Source organism: Ambystoma mexicanum, chromosome 1p (genome assembly GCF_040938575.1).
Source record: "Ambystoma mexicanum isolate Mex_15411 chromosome 1p, UKY_AmexF1_1, whole genome shotgun sequence".
NCBI lineage: Eukaryota > Metazoa > Chordata > Amphibia > Caudata > Ambystomatidae > Ambystoma > Ambystoma mexicanum.
Genome location: NC_090921.1, coordinates 768,549,832 through 768,566,359, shown reverse-complemented (window position 1 = coordinate 768,566,359; position 16,528 = coordinate 768,549,832). Strand labels below are relative to the sequence as shown.

General features: G+C 49.8%; 1 protein-coding gene across 9 annotated transcripts in view; it reads right to left on the bottom strand.

Annotated features, from left to right (window-relative positions):
* Positions 1–2,028: 2,028 nt before the first annotated feature.
* Positions 2,029–16,528, bottom strand: part of CHTOP (chromatin target of PRMT1) — a 104,922-nt gene continuing 90,422 nt past the window's right edge. For all 9 annotated transcript variants that reach the window (XM_069651170.1, XM_069651136.1, XM_069651128.1 and 6 more), the window contains one exon: positions 2,029–3,319. In XM_069651170.1, the coding sequence (XP_069507271.1) occupies positions 3,117–3,319 (203 nt within the window). In that variant the 3' untranslated portion in view covers positions 2,029–3,116. The remainder of the gene's footprint in view (positions 3,320–16,528) is intronic.

Sequence of the window (16,528 nt, the reverse complement as noted above, 5' to 3'; positions counted from 1 at the left end):
GAAGAGATAAGGCCCCTACATGAAAAGATCGTAAAAGAAACATGAAACCGCCTCGACAGTTCGTTGGACTCACCATTTGCCTTGTTACCCGAGTGGCTAGCAGCAATGTTCAAAATAACAGCCAGCGTTCTGGTCTTGACACCCGTTGCCGCCTGTGTCGGACAGTGGATCATCAAGCAATGCAACTGTTGCAAGTACTGGTCGCTGGAACAGCACAAGGTGATACAATCAAGGATGCAAGCGGCAGCTGGGATCCAGGGAGGCACTTGCACAACACCAAAGGCAGTTTCCAATGGCCCCATAGCTGATGGCATAGGAACAAGGGTGCAGGGAGAAGAGCCAATCAGACGGTACATTTGTGTGTCCCTGAAAGGCAACAGTGCGTCCATAACAGTGTTGGCAAGGGTTATCATCGGGCAGGTGCCACATGACCGTTTGCCTTCCCACTAGTTCAGGGTGTCCTGTGTTCCTTCTTTTGAGGTGCTGACCAATGCAGACTAAAAGATCTGGCGGTCAGCACAACTAGGTTATTACTAATTGTAAGTTGTTTGCAGGGTGGAGCAGGAGGCAATGTGGCACCGCAACTCTGGGAGGGAATTAACCAGGAGAAGGCAGGTCAGTTTTTGCTCCAATCATGTTCAACTAACCTATGTCTAACTATAGGGGCATGAGGTATTCTAACCAATCGGCTTCATGCGAACAACAAAGATGTGAAAAGTTGAATTTTAACTGTTTCTAACTCTATACATATTGTATAAGCTGTAGAAAAGAACTGTCCGCCAGTTTGTCAGCCCTCAATCAGTTCTGTTCCACTGTGCTGTTTTATTTGTGTTTGCCCAGCTGTAACAAACGGCGTTACTTCTTGCCTGGTGTATGCCCTTTTTTGGACTACCACTGGTCACGAGCCCTTAAAGGACATCCAATACATTTTCAAAAGTCATTTCAGATTCATGAGCTAAGCCAAATGCACTACTTCCAAGTAGTAATTTTATGGGAACTTTTCTGATGGGCATGCTCCATCAAAAGACACTGGGTTAGCCATGTCGGATCAACCAGAGTTATGCACTTTTCCATCTGTCGGAAAGCATTGTGGGCACTCCTAGGTAAAAGTGCTGTGGGCTTAAGCACCAAATAATTAAATCCATCGGAAAATTTAACAAGGGGGTGTGGAGCATAAGTCATTTCCTTACACATGGCCCATAGATAGAAGATTTAGCATGTATTTCATAAGCCTCTGCTAGATTGAGACTGGCAGTAGCCTGGCTCCATGTGAAAAAAAGAATACATGTGACATCTCAACTCTGGGCGGGAAGAAATCTACATTTTTTTTAATGTTATGCTTAAAACACGTGCCCATTCAGGCCTAGCAGCTTATCCCACTTTTCAAAAGACTACGATTTAGAGTGTTAAACTGCACTTCTGCAGTCTAAGGCCGCTGCGCACTGATATGTACAAGTTGGACGGACAACAGTAACTGGGTGAATGTCATGTAGCACTGAAGAATTGCTGTCTTGAAAACCAGATATTACTTTTATAATCGATTGGTTTATGCAACTGAATGGTTTGTTGCACTTTTATTCCAGTGTAAGTGTAAAATTACTTCTGTTATTACAGCAATAAAGTTTTAAGACGGTTAGAATAGTAGATTTGGACAGCAGATGGAGAAAAACCATACAATGGATTTGCTTCGAAAATCCCTTTATAAGCTGGCCTGCAGTCAGTCCTCCCGATTAATTTGAAGGAACACGGGGCCACCAGTTCAAAAGTAGTTGCATTAACAACGTGTACCAAGCATACCATTTTCCCCCAGAAGACAACCTGCTCTACTTTATTCTCCAAGCAGGTTAAAACATCTGAACAAAAAGAAAGACTCCAAGTTCCTGACTTGACCCATGCAAGAAATACATGAGAAAGTATGCAATACAGCAAGTACTTCAGTAATAACTTTTAACTACCCCATCTTACCTCCACAAATCCAAGGTAAACATTGCTTTGCTGCACCTTTTGCAGGCATGAACCAGGCCACAGTAACATTGTAACTCTTATTCAATTTATTTTTCTAAATGAAGGCATCCGATTTTAGGCATAATGGGACCTCAAGTTTCAAATTGAAGGTCTATTTTCACCAAATCGAAAATGGCAATCATGCAGTTGTACATTGATGTTAGCTCATGGAGGGGCTATGTATTGCAGCATTAGTCTAACCCAGCCATGCAACTTGAAAAATACTTTCAGTCACAGGTACAATGACACAAATTGCGTTAAGAATAATGTTTGTTTTAAGCCAGAAATACAAGGATTCAAAGAAAATGTAACAAGTTGCAGAATTGCTCAACTTTTTCCAACAAAAACGCACCTTCATATCACTTAGGATCATCTACAATGACTGAAATGGCAGGATCATAACGTAAACATTTGTGGAAGAGCTTGTTCATGATTAATCTGTCCTTCAATTTTCAAATTTCTGAAAACGAAAGCTTCATCCCACCTTAAAGTTGCCCCATGGTACTGGTTACCCCAGATCTAGAGCAAACAATACAAAAATGTTTGTGGCCAGAAACTGCCTTCGAAAATCTTCAAGTATAACTATTGTCGTTGGCACACCTAAACGAAGGGGTCCGTTTTGTTCTCTGAAACAGTAAAACAAAAGTATAAAATTCAGTCAACCTTCATAGGAGTTAACATTTTAAACAGAAAACACTGGCATGAACAAAAAAAGCTAATCCATTTCCAGTGCTGGCGTGCACTTGCCCAGAAGCAGCATGGTTGCAATACTTCGGTCTGACCTCCCAGAACATGCCAGCCATAGCAGAGACTGGAATTTACCAGGTCCAAAAGCTCTTGGACAGGGATGGAACAAAGTTCTCAGTTGTTTCCGATTGTACATCTTGCCATATTGTTACCACTTTCAAAAGGAGTTAGGAAAAATATATATAAAAACAAAACCCAAAGTCTCATACAATATACAGTATCAAAATAGGACACTAAAACCAGTGCGTGGCAGCGTAGAACCACATCTATGTGTGCCAGTCCTTCCAGAGCACTTCAGAAGAGGGGCGGATGGGTAACGTCAGATTTAGTTGTAACGTACAAATGAACTTCAATGAAAAGAAAGCTCAGTCATTGGCATCTGGGTCTGTTTGAGCCATGTACGCGTCCAACTCTGCATCTAGATGACCCTTTGTTTTAGACATGTAGGCATCCAATTGATTGTCTAGCTGTTCTCTTGTCAAAGCAGGGCGGATTGCACCTCTTCCGCGTCCTCTTCCTCTTCCACGGCCAAAACCGCCTCGTCCACGACCCACCATGCTTCCTCGACCTGAGAACAGAAAAAGGGATTAGACAGTTCACAAAAAAGATTATTATTTAGAATACAGACTTTAAAAATGAAACATCTAGCTCACAAGAGTCGCCGGGGGGCTGAGGGACTACAGCGGGTGGGGGCTGGGAGCTCTGAGCAATTTTCGAGCTGAATCACTTTGGCCTCTTATTGCAGCACTCAGCTGTGGAATGATTAGAACCTTTCCAGATGAACACATGCCAATGATCCATCTTAACTACACGTGTTGAATACATGCTGGTAAATGCAACCAAGGATTCAATCACCTTCCTTTGTAGTGAACTTTTTGAGTCTCAGTCCCAAATTCACCATCCAACTGGACCATTCCCAGTACAAAGCGATAAACTACTTCAGAACAGTGCATTAATTCCACAGCTTGTAAACCTAGCCAGCTTCCATAGTCCAACATCTTTAGCACAATAGACGGGCCCACCTCCAGTCTCCCTTTTTTTTGGCGGTCAAGAGTTTAATCTTGGATAACCACTGAATCAGCCTAGATCTGTTGTAGGTAAAATCCTTTAAGAAACTTGGATCTAGATCACAATTGGCAGACTCTGCCTTGACTAGGACTTTATGCAGTGGAGCGTGCAAAAGGAGAGGAACTAAAGGGTATCCTTTGAGAAGAGGATAAACATTTCAGGGAAGACAATGGGGTGGAATACTTCACTTGAACCAGCGTCAACCTTGGATCAGCCTTTGCGAAAATCTGTATGGTCCTTTGTCCCTCCCAATAGAATACCCTGAGAATGCTCAGACGCACCACAGATGGCTTCATTCTGCTCCAGGTACTGGCATGATGTAGCAGTTCCTAGCCCATCAAGCAGGGCATGTGTGCCCACTTTAATTGAGCATCCACCTGGCTCTTAAGCTTCTTGCCACCTTCTGAAAATAGGCTCACTTTTTCAAAAGTATGCCAAATGATCTCATTTGCAAGCAGCTCACCTCATACATTGTGCCCCTAGCCCAACCAGGTGTTAACCTGCACTATATGCAGAGGGTAAAACCCCTGGACAATTTAAAGGCAGTAATATAAGTATTTTTTTTAAAATGATCAGCGCTATACATCTGAAAATGTCTTCTACAGTCAACGCCCAAAAGGAGATGCCTCGAGAGATCCTTATAGGGGGTTGGCAAGTTTTCCAAAACCCTGTACAGTGCTAAGGAAAACCCACCTAAAACCTAGTCAGCAGGATTTGAGTCCATCTGACAGGTCAACATGGCAGGGAGTCTGGGTTGAACTCTAGAGGAGCAAGACACTCAACATGGCAAGTCCAAGGCGGGCAAAATCAGTTTTTGGCAGATGAAAGCCCAATGGAGGGCTAGGAGGTGCCGTAAGAGGGAACCGAGGCAATGTTTGTAACCTGCCAAATGTGTGTGAGCCAGAGAGGTATGTTAAGAAAGCTACATTAGGACAAACTAAAACATTTTGCATTTAGTCTAAAGTAGCCACTGCACCTGTAAACTGCTTTGCAGTTATTAGCCTGCAATTAACTGAAACATAGCTCTGTGTTTTGTATGCGACATTACCAGATAAGGTCCCTAGGAGAGTACAGGCTCAACCAGGGTTTCAAGAAACCCTGCATCGTTTTAGGGCTAGACTACCTAAAGCTAAATTTATTGAAACTGGCATAAGTCCGTTTTATCACTCTTTATTGAAGGGTATTCAGCCACTAATTAAAAGTCTGGGTTTAAACAAAAGCAGATAGTTACTTCCCCTCAGTCGTCCTCCACCCATCTCCGCCAGATCTTAAAAAATCTTTGGGGGCAGCCTCTAGCCCTGTACTCTTCTTTACAGGGATGTGCATCGGTCTATTTCAGCAGTCCACTGGCTGAGTGAGTTGGACTCTGCAGCACTGCAGGATGCTGCGATCAATCTCTTTGCAAGACCTAAGGTTACAGCCAGGAACGATTTGTCTTATCTCGCAAACCGTGTCCTCCCATATTCCCAGCAGTACCAATTTCAGTTCTAGAGTCACCTGCGCACCCACTGAATCAGACAGTTTTCATATGAATTTCCCCCAAAAGACCTGAATTTGTGCACATTCCCACAGAAAATGGTAAAAGGTGCCACCGTGCCTCCCACACCCAAGACAAGAGTCAATACCCACCATGCCCAATTTGGCCAGTGCAGAGTATACCCAGTGGAGGATCTTTAACTATTAGCCGTAATCTGGCCGCAATCCCCACTTCTTTCAGAAACATGAGCTTCCACCCACTCCTCCTATTCCAGCTGTCATATGCCTCACTCTCACCTCGTGATTTAATTCTTTGGTCCCCAAGGCCTCACTCCAGCTCATCTGGACTTCCACTAATTCTTGCTGTGCCCAATTGCTGCATTGGGTTTCCACCTCGTCCTGCTGTAATTGAATCTAGCTTTGCCTTGTGGCTGCTTCACTAGCTGGTGCACTACCCTCTTGTCTCCCCACTCTTGTTCCCACCAGCCCCACCCTCCGACCCCCTTCCTCCAAGTCCATCAGTGCTTCAGACTAGTAAGTGCCCCCCCCCCCCGCAACTGCAGCCAACCATATCGCCATCTACCTCTATCCTCTCCAACTGCTTCACTATCTCCTAGTTTTCTCTCATCATTAACTCTGGCTGGAAGAGACTTAAGGACATACTGGGCTCCAACCCAGGTCTTCCTTTTGCAGACTCATGTCACAGCTTCCACCAGAGAGACCATCACTGACATCCTCTTCGTTAATGCACCTGACCGATGGACTTGCAACATAGTCTTTCTCTCTCCCATCGCCTCTTCTCCCACTAATGGTGGCACTCGCAGGGATATTCTCCTTGACCTCTTCATCCATTTCCAGAGTCATTAATGTTTCATGAAACCATCATGGTTCAGGGTCCTCAACCCAACCTCTTCGACAGGCTCCTCCCTCGCCTCTCTAACCTCACCCTCCAGCCAGGTTCCCTTGCCTTCTGTGTCCTCTGCGCAGGCTCCATTGCCTTCTATGCCTCCCTCCTCTGTACAGGCACCCCCCTGTCTTGCCGTAGTGTCCCGCCTCCATTGTCGGCCCTGGCTTTCGCCATCCTCCACTATCCCCTGTGCCCTCTAAGGAAGACCTTTAAAGATGGCAAGCTGCTCCACATTGCACTCTCCGCTCTGCCATCAAACACTTGTCTGACATCTGCAACCTCCTCAAAACTCATGGATTTTGATGTGCTCGTCATAACAGACATGGTTCAAGGATAGCTCTGTCACGAGCTTTGACACTTCTCCCCGTTCCCTCACCATCCTACCCTCTGCCTCCACACAGACCGCTGGATGCTCTCATCTCTACTGACATCCCTCTCTTGGACTGACCACCCTTTCTCTCAACACAGCTGAAGCTCTCCTCTCCCAGCAGCACACCTGGTACAGCCACTCAGCTTCCAAGTCACCAGACCCATGAAAAAATTATAAGTTATTCAACGTAGTGACTAACGTAATCTTAGTCCATAGTCCCCTTTTCCTCCATACTGTATGTGCGATTACAACAGATTGTAGCCCCAGGGTGGAGAGTAGACCCTCGTTAAGCGAATAGGTTCCTGAGAAAAGCCTGTCCGAAAGTTGCATCAGAGCCGGCATCCAAACAGTAATGGTTGCAGAAAGCAGAGGGAGAGGCCCAAGAGGCCACCCTGCTTATGACTTGTCAAGGGACATGGAGCTGGAATGCAATGGCCGTTGCCCTGGACCCCACTGCGTGGGCATGCATGTTGGCTGGGAGCTGCTTGTGCTGGCCCTCATACGCTTCTTTGATGGCAGAGACCATCCAGCTTTAGATGTCCGATAGCCTGGTCTTGAGCCCCCGAAAGTGACAAACAGGGTGTCCGATTTGCAGAAGCCCTTGGTCCTGGACAAGTAGAATTTTAGGGCACGCCTGACATCCAGGCAGTGCAGCACTCTGTGCTTCATCCTTGGGGTCGGGGAGAAACTTAGGAAGGACTACTTCCTCGTTCAAGTGGAAAGCAGACGGCAGACGGCACCATGGGCAGAAATACCGGGTGTGTCAGCAGGACTACCTTGTCCTTGTGAATGGTGGTATATGGCGACCAGTGCCTGGATTTCGCTGACTCTACAAGCCGAGGTAAGGCTGACTAGTAAGGCCGTCTTGATGGTGACCAGCCTGATGTCCACGGACGCCATTGGCTCAAACTGTGTGCGCCCAAGACTACGTTATGGTCCCCACACCGGGTGCGCTCTTAACAGGCGGGTCGAGCCTTGCGAGCCCAGTCAGATGTTTGACTATATGGTTGGAGGAGAAAAAGCCCCGAGTTCCTGTAAGCCCCAATGGCTGCGAGGTATGTGCGACAGGTGTCCACCTGCACAGTGTCTAGTCAAATGGTCGACAGGACAAATGATTGACTTTTTTTAGTTATATATATATTTTTTAGGTTTTAGTTAGGGAAAAAGGGGTTTTTAGCAACAAAAAAAGGGGGCTGGGGACCCCTCCCCCCCAAATTTCTTTTTCGATCATTTCACCCGTCGACCTTTTGGTGTCGACCATTTGTCCTGTCGACCATTTAGATTCGACCATTTGACCTACAACTCACCTGCACGCCTGAATGAGCGAGGTGCACTGAAAAGTAGAGCACGTCGTCCAAGGTGCACGCCAGGGGGTCAATTCCCTTGGAGTCTGCTCAGTGGCAGGATCTGGTCCATTTGCTTTTGTACTGGGCCCTGGTAGTTTTGCTCCTGGCCCCTTGTATGATCTCCAGATTGGACTGTGAGAGGCTAAGGTGCCGAAGTGTTACCTTCTCAGGTACCACGCTGTGAGGGCTAGTTTCCCTGGCACAGGGTGGATGACTCTACTCTAACCCCCCCCCCCCGCTGTGCCAGAAGATGTGCTGGGCCCACCGGGAGGTGAATCAGGGGCACTTCCGAGAGACAGAGGCTCTGAAAACCATGGCCTGGCCAGCCACCATGGAGCAATCAGAATGATGAATTTGCGAGACTCCTTGATTTTGCAAATGACCCTGTGGATCAAGGGAGTGGGTGGAAAGGCGTAGGCTTTCATACCGGTCCACTGGAGGTGAAAAATGTCAGCCAGAGAGCCAGGCCCTGACCTTGCAAGGATGCAAACTGGGGACACTTCTTGTTGTGCCAGGTGGCAAAGAGATCCACCTGGGGGTGACCCCACCTGTTGAAGATCTGAACAAGGTTGTTTAGCTGCCATTCGTAATTGTCCGCTCCCAGCCGGCTGAGCCTGTCCGCTTCCAGGTTCGATTCCCCCAGGAGGTGGACTGCCGTGATATTTTCCAGGGTGCCTCCCTGCTTGTTGAGATGTCCATCTGGATGACAACCTTGCCCCCCCCCCCCCCCCCCGAGAAGTGGTAGGAATGCCCCGAGCACCAGCCAGATGGCGTTCAGCTCTAGCCAATTGATATGGTATTCCTGCTCCTGTCGAGTCCAGGTGCCGTGGACCGAGAGATCGTCCAGGGTGGCTCCCCAGCCCACGAGCAAGGAATCCGTGGTGAAGGTGGCCTGCGGAGTGGACGGTCGGAAGGGCTTGCAAAGTGCAGCTGAATCCTCATCCTTAGTCGTGTGCGGAACAGCTAATAAGTCCAGAAGACCCAGGAGATGTTGGTACCACCATGCCGAGGTCACTTCTCTGCTGAGGAAGTGGCCCTCTTGATGGCCCAAGATTTTGTCCTTCGATGGAAATACCTTCTCGGAGCACATGTCCCAGATGAGGCCCAAGAATGTCAGGGTCTTCGTAGGCTGCAGCTGAGACTTCTTGAAATTGAGCGAATTGCCCAGATTGTGCAGTGTGTTCATAAGGGCATGGGAAGAATGGTGAACGGCTTCCAGAGATGTAGCCCTGACGAGCCAGACAGCGAGGTTGGATAGATGTGGAGGCCCTGCGCTCTGAAGAGGGCTGCCACTGCATTCATGAATCTGGTAAAGACCCTGGGGGCCAAGTTGAGCCCAAAAGGAGGGACCTTATATTGAAAATTGTAGCCCATGATCCTGAACTGTAGGACAGAACAATGGGGCTGCTAAATCGGGACGTGTAGGTACGCGTCCTTCAGATCCAGTGAGCACATCCAGTCTCCCTGGTCCAATGTCTCAGCTATAAAAGCTGGCGTTACCATGTTGAATTTTTGCAGGGGTAAGGAGAGGTGGAGAGTGGAAAGGTCCAGCACAACTCCCAGGCCTGCCTGGTTCATCTGAATGGAGAAAATCCTTGAGTAAAAGCCAAAGCCTCGATGGGACTTCCTCCACTGCCTGGCTCTCTACAAGCGACTGGATCTCAGCCAAAAGAGTTGCGGTCCCAACCTGTGGAGCGGAGTAGAGGTGAGGCTGGGATAGGAAGGCAGTATCCCGTGGATACTACGGATAGGATCCAGGGGTCCATGAAATTCTGGTACCAGAAATGTGCATGGAGAGCAAGCCTGCCTCCCACCGGAGACGAGACATGAACCTCAAGGGACATGTCATGCTTTCTTTCCCTCAGAGGCTGAGGCGGAGGGGAGACTGGAAAAAGCCCCTACCCCCCCGCTGGTTCGGAGACGGCGAGCGGTCCGGCTGCTTGGATCTGCGTTCCTGGAAATGACAGAACCCTCCATATGTAGGACCCCTTTCTGAGCGCGGTTGAGATTGGGTGTGCTCTTTGTAAGGATGGATGAAGACTTAGATGTTTGTGAGCCATTTTTCTTCTTGTCCAGCTCTTTGTCCGTAGAGGAGTGGAAGAGGTCGCCCCCCCCACGCCCCTCCCCTGCCCCCGCCATCCCCCCCCCCCAGAACGGTAGATCTAGAATATGTCCCTGGACATCCGGGTTGAATTTTGATGCCCGGAGTCAGGCTGTTCTCATGTCCGTGACAATACAGATGGCACGGCCTGAGGTATCAATATGGGCCACTGGATTCCATGAGGTCATGCGCCACCCGCTTGGCCTAGGCTAGGCTAGCCCCGCCTTAAAGTGTAATTGGCTCTGGGTGGGTAGTTCCAGGAGGAAGTCTGCAATTTCCAGCATAATCTTTAGTTGGCGGCTGCCAGCATGGCATCAGCTTTGTCTTGACGTAGATGTAAAGAGGCGCTGGAATAGAGTCTCTTGCCATGTACCTCCAAGAACTTCTCCTTGCCTAGCAGCGCTGCAGAGGAAGAGGCTGAGGACGACTAGGGCTTGGAGTATAGTGATGCCGCAGCGATCACCGAAGAGTGTGGCTGAGGATGGGCCGAAAGCAAGAGTGTATCCCCCTCCATCTGCCTGTACTTGGCATCCAGGTGTCGATTGACCAGCTGGGATGAACAGCGTTTGAGCCAACCCTTCTTTTCCATGAAGACTGGAGACTACATTGGTTTGCAGTGGAATCCCTGATTTGGAAGAGGGGCGTTGTGTGAGGACTTCAGCCAGAAGCCCCTATACCGGCTGCTCGACCTCTGGTTGGGCGAGGCCCAGGTACTCCGCTGGACCAGCAAGACTTCATGGAAGGCACTGGCTGAGGATGGAGAGTCCCGAACCTCCTCATCATCATCCATATCCTGCGGATCATCCTGTGGAGGAGTAGTTTGTGCTGGAGGCTGGGGTACAGGGACCGCAGCCCGAGGCTGAGGCGGCGGAGGTTGTGGATCCGGAGGACGAGGCTGCACCGGGGCCTTGGGCCAGATGGAGGATTCTGTGGTGCGGCTAGCATGGCGGGAATGACTTGCCTGATGGCGTCCTTGAGGATAACGCCCATCCGAGGTGACTTCATGAGGCTGAGGAACCTTTAGAAGAAAACCTACTCGCTGACTGAAGCAGTGGCAAGGGGTGCTGACAGGGTAACAGGAGGCTGCTGCATACCTGTCCATATGGACGCAAAGAAAAGCTGCCCTGCACGTAAGAAAAATAGGCTGTAGGCCATGCACCTGGTTGAAGCCAGTCCCACACCTTGACACTCCTTCGCCGAATTCCTGGAATGGTGTCAGACTGGTGCCCCTTTCTGCCGCGGTGGCCATTTTGTCAGGCTGCCTGCCACATGTTGCTCGGCCTGCTGGGCCCGTCCTCCTCCAGGACTGGATCACGAGGCCTACCCTGCTCCTCAGGCCTAGGCCTAGTAGGTGCGACACCCTCGAACCGTTGGTCGATAGAGCTGTGTTTAGGCACCCCCTCGGACATATTTCCTGTATTAGGGTGTAGCCCCTCGGGTGAAGACCCAGTAAAAGAACCTTCCAGTACCTCAACACTCACCAGGAGGATCAGAGGATCCCTTGGCCTGGTGGACGGTAGCTGCAGCAGCCTCGGTACAAGTACCGATAGAAGGAACTGTCTGGTCCCTCCCACGCAGGAGCGTCCCTTGGATGCAGTCTCCCTTGTGGGGTGCGATTGAGATTATCGGCCCTACCTTGGGCCTGGCTCGATATTTCACTAAGTTCTCGAGGTCCTCTGGAGGAGACTTCTGGAAGAGCTTGATCCACCTGCCTAGTCTGTTCTTCAGCGCTTTCGAGGACAGAGCCACACGCTGAACAAGCTTGCCAACTGTGGTCTGGGCCAAGGCAACGTAGGCAGAGGGCGTGGGGGTCTGAAGTTGGGAACAGCCTGTTGCAGGCTGGACGCCTTCGCAACCCTGTGGAAGTAGACAAGCACCAGGGAGGAGTGCGACGCCCAAGGACCGAGTAACTGAAGGACAAAAAGACAAGAGAAGTATCCGTGCGTGGAATTACACAGCCAAAGCTAAACATAGGAACGCTGGTGAATTCAGCCCGTTCCAGTCAACGCGGAAAAGGGGACGGAAGTGTGGCGCCAGATGGCAGAGTCAGGGCAGCGCATGCTTCCTGGGCCGCACCCCTGCGCACCTCAATTTAAAAGGGGATGAAGGTTTTTTCCAGTGAAAAAGGTTCATCTCCCGTCGCTTGGAAGGGATGCCCACACAGTATGGAGGAAAGGGGACAGGATGTAAGTGACAGTGGCTAGTTTTGCCTCCACCTACTATCCTGCACCCATTCCTTTGGCCGACTCCCACCCTGACGCAGCCCTCGCTAAACTCAATCTCCCTATCTCCAACACTCATGCCCCTGTCATGAGGATCTGACTGAAGCCTTCCAACAAGTGCAACTCTTGGTACAACCCGACCTGGCTGCCCTTAAACGAAAGTGTAGGGCAGCTGAACAGAAATGGAACAGGTCGGGCAAACCATCTGACAAACTGGCCTGCCGCCTCCTTCGAAGGCATTATCGAGACTGCATCTGCACCAAGAGTTTTTATTCAAGCCCATATCTCTGCGGCATCAAACAAGGCCAAACTTAAGTCTGCAAGGATCTGGCCAAGCCTGCAGCAGCCTCTTCTGTCACACCCACCCAGGACCTTTGCACGGCCCTGGCGGCACACTTCACCACAAAAATCCAAGACATCCTTTCCACACCACAGCATACGCTAATACCGGAGCCTCCCTTGCCCCCACCCTCTACTTGCCCCTTCTCTCTCTCACCAGTCACACCTGATGAGGTCTCCAAACAAATCCAATACATGAAGGCATCATCCAGACACGTGGATCCCTGCCCCTCTAAAACCATATTGACTCCTTTGCCCCAGCCTTGGGTGACCTCTGCAATCTCATCTTTTCCACTGGAGTTCTCAACTGCCCTTAAGCACCCATGCTCAAAAAACCATCTGCCGACCCCTCTTTACCAGCAAACTACTGCCCTATCTCCATCACTCCTTTCCTGGGCAAACTCCTGGAGATGTTGGCTCTCAGCTGACCCTCCACACTGAATCTATTGGTCGCTTCCAAGACCTCCAGTCTGGCTTTAGAGGATCCAGAGGGACAATAACTGCTGCTGAACACCTGTTCTCAAATCTTGACACCAACACTCCCTCTGTCCTCAGTCTCCTTGACCTCTCCTCTGCCTTTCACATAGTTAGCCACAACATCCTGATTGCATTTCTCTGACACCCTGGGAATTACAGGTCAGGCTCTGGCGTGGTTAACCTCCTTTGAATCAAAAACGGCCAATCCCAGGTGGAACTTGGAGCCCTTCCCTCGATTATAGCTCTCAACCTGTACCTATTACCCTGGTTCTCCAACATCTATAGGGCTGCCCTGGCACATATGATTGCCACTTTCCTTTCTAACTTTGTGTTACGCAGAGGGCACGCAACTAACTTTCAGGCTACCCCTCCGCCACCTACCCCTCACTCATATCAGACTGTCTGCTAGTCAGTCATGGTGTGCTGTGAACAACCTCTGCTTCAATCCCAGCAAGACTGAGAACGTTCGCATTGGGACCCCTGCTCCAGCTTTCCACCTTCACTCTGGCTGGCCTCCCTTGGCCCTGTGCCCGCACCCACCCGAGAGGCAAGAAACCCTTGGAAGGGGAGGTTGGGGGAAATCCTATGCATAGGAGCTGCCAACTGCTCCCCCAGTTGCTTACACACCTCCACCAGGAAACAGTTTGGTTCAGAAGCTATGCAAGCGCAGCTGAGATCACTTCGGATAGATCTGCTTCCAGTCCCAGGACCTGTTGGGGTGGGAGCTTTGGGAGCAGCACCCAGTCCAGTATGGTAAGCTCCTCATTCACTAGTACTACCGGCTATAGCCACGTCCTCAGTCAATTCTTCCCCATGGGCATTCTGTTCGGGCCGCACATGCACACTCCCATCTCTTCTCAAGTCACGCCAACTACTCCCTTGAGGAGTCCATGACTACGTTACAGTGCTTTGTGTGCCGTTGACAAGGCTAACCTAGCTTCTGGTGACCTCGAGGAGAGGAACTCCTCTACTGCGTGACGCCATCAGCCATCACATGATCCTTGCACCAGGATACCACCATTGACAGCGCCCCCTCCCACCCCGACCCCCCACAGCTTTGCCTTGTAGCCCTTCCAAAGGATAGCAGGGCTGTCTACAGTCCCTGCATTTATGTTGAAATATTCTTCAGTTTTTGTGGATAAGGCTTCCCCAAATCCCAGGCCCCCCCAAATAGTGTTTAGTCGCCCGTGGACTTGGTTTGTCCATTTCTGAGCTCAATAACCAATGGGGTGTGGTCAGATATCCCTCTGGCCAGAAACTTAGCGGACAGCAACCTATGGGACATACTGGACGGAACAAAGTCAATCCTGGACATGGAGGTGTGGAACACTGAAAAAAGGAGTAACCCCCAACGCGTGAAATCTACTCCATGCCTCCACCCAGCCTAGGACTGTGGCAAAAGAGCAGAGCTTAGCACAGAGTTGGGCTCCTGGCATCTATATTTGTTCTGTCTAGACCCCGGTCCATCATGTCATTGAAGCCCCCCCCAAACCCTAAAACCCATACCTCAGCTTGGCCCTGAAGAGCGCTTGCATCATGGACAAGTCAGATGCCAGCGGTGGGGGTGCATAGACTGCCAACATGCCCCCAAATGGCTCCCCATAGCTTCACCCTAACCAAACGATGCGCCCCCTGGGGTCGAGTCGCCTCCTCCAACTGAAACAGGACCCTCTTGTGAATGAAGGTTAGCGTCCCCCGGGAGCCCCTGGAGAATCCCATGTGGAACACCACCCTGTAGTTGGATCCAAGGAAGAATTAACACTCAGTTCCTGCCAGATGAGTCTCAGTAAGAAATGCAATATCAGGGTACTGCCTATTAAAAAAATTGTAGCACCAGCCTGCGCTTAACACTCCAGCAGAACCCATTGACATTCCAGGTCATCAAGACCTTCCCACTATGAGCCATTGCCCCAGAGAAGTCTAGTCCAACCGTGGGCCTCCCCCACCAGCCCGTGCATCTCCCTTCCTCCAGTTGCCACTTCCGGTATCACCCTCACATTACTATGTACCTTCCCAAACCTATTGCAACCAAAACAGAGCCATTGATGTGTGACAAACTTCCCCATCACACGCCGTACCCTCCCTGCCCCACCCAACTTGAAGCACCTGTTGGCCTAACACCACACCAAACCAAACGGGTGTGGAAAAAGTCAAACATCTGCAGGGTAACAGTTCAAGTGAAACCGCATCTCTGAGCAGAGGCTACTTATGATTGGTTACCCCACTTCAGTCTCCCAGTTGTGAGCCGGCACTGCCCAGGTCTAGTCAGCCGTTGCCTGCATCCTTTAGTGCAGTCTCTGTAAGCGTAGGGATTTCCACTGTCTGCGATTCAAACAGAACCAGGGATAATACCCGATCTGGCTAGTTTCACGGTCGCCCACAGGTAGGCGATGACAGGATGTGGGTTTCCAGCCATGTCCATGCTTCCCTGTTCTTGAAGTGAAGCACCATACCTTCATGGTAAACTTGGTAGCGCTGGAAAGAGTGCATATTTGAGGTTTAATGCATGCAGCCTATTTATAACACAAACGATGGCAGACTTTTTGGATCCTGCTGCTATTATCTGGAAAAAGCCCAATGCAGTAGCCATTGTATGATGGGGCCCAGTGGCACGTGCCATTTATAAAACAAGGCATCTCAGTCTCGAAAATTCAGGAGGCGTACTATTGCTTGAGGTGGCGCCCCTGGGGTAGGGAGACTCATCAGGATCCTGTGCATACTTTCCACAGAAATGAATACTTTTTAGGGGCAAACAGTTCCATCAGACACCGCTCCAGAAAGAGTTCCATGCAGGGCCCCTCCATTTCTGGCACGGCGAGAATGAAATGCATTACTCAATGTATTAGCTTTTCTGATGATTGTATCTTAGATTCAAATGCTGTGCATATAGTCCGACATCTAGTGGAAATCGCAGCGTATTGCATCTTTCTTTCGAAGCTCGAAAGGGGACGTCGACATGGGCGTGACTTACACTATCCCTAATGTGAAGACTAGTGTACCCAAAATCCCTCACGCATTGAGGTCCCTCTGGTTGTGTTTTTTTCTGCCGTGAGGGAGCCTTCTTGTCTGCGAAAGTACAGAAGAGGTGTCAGGAGTAATGCAAGTCATCTGATGCTTGTGAATCTGCTTCAAATCACATGCTGTGCACAGATTAGCAAGAGCAGTACCCAGAGATTATGGTGGGATGTGTGAATGAACAGTAGCAAAGATGTCTTGGCACTGCTTGTCCCGCCTAAGAATCAGACCTAGTGTGCATCTAGGCAGTAGTTTTGTGTAAAGAAGGAACAAGTTACTTACCTGTAACTGTTCTCCAGCATGGGTCTGGCATGGATTCACATGCTCATGAATATTCCCCGTCGTCAGGCTGGGAATCCTCGGTAAAGAAAAAACCAGTATCAGTTTTGTTTCTGATCTGTCTTTCGTAGTAATAACCAATCACTGGTCTCTGCGTCATACTGACCACAGCCAATG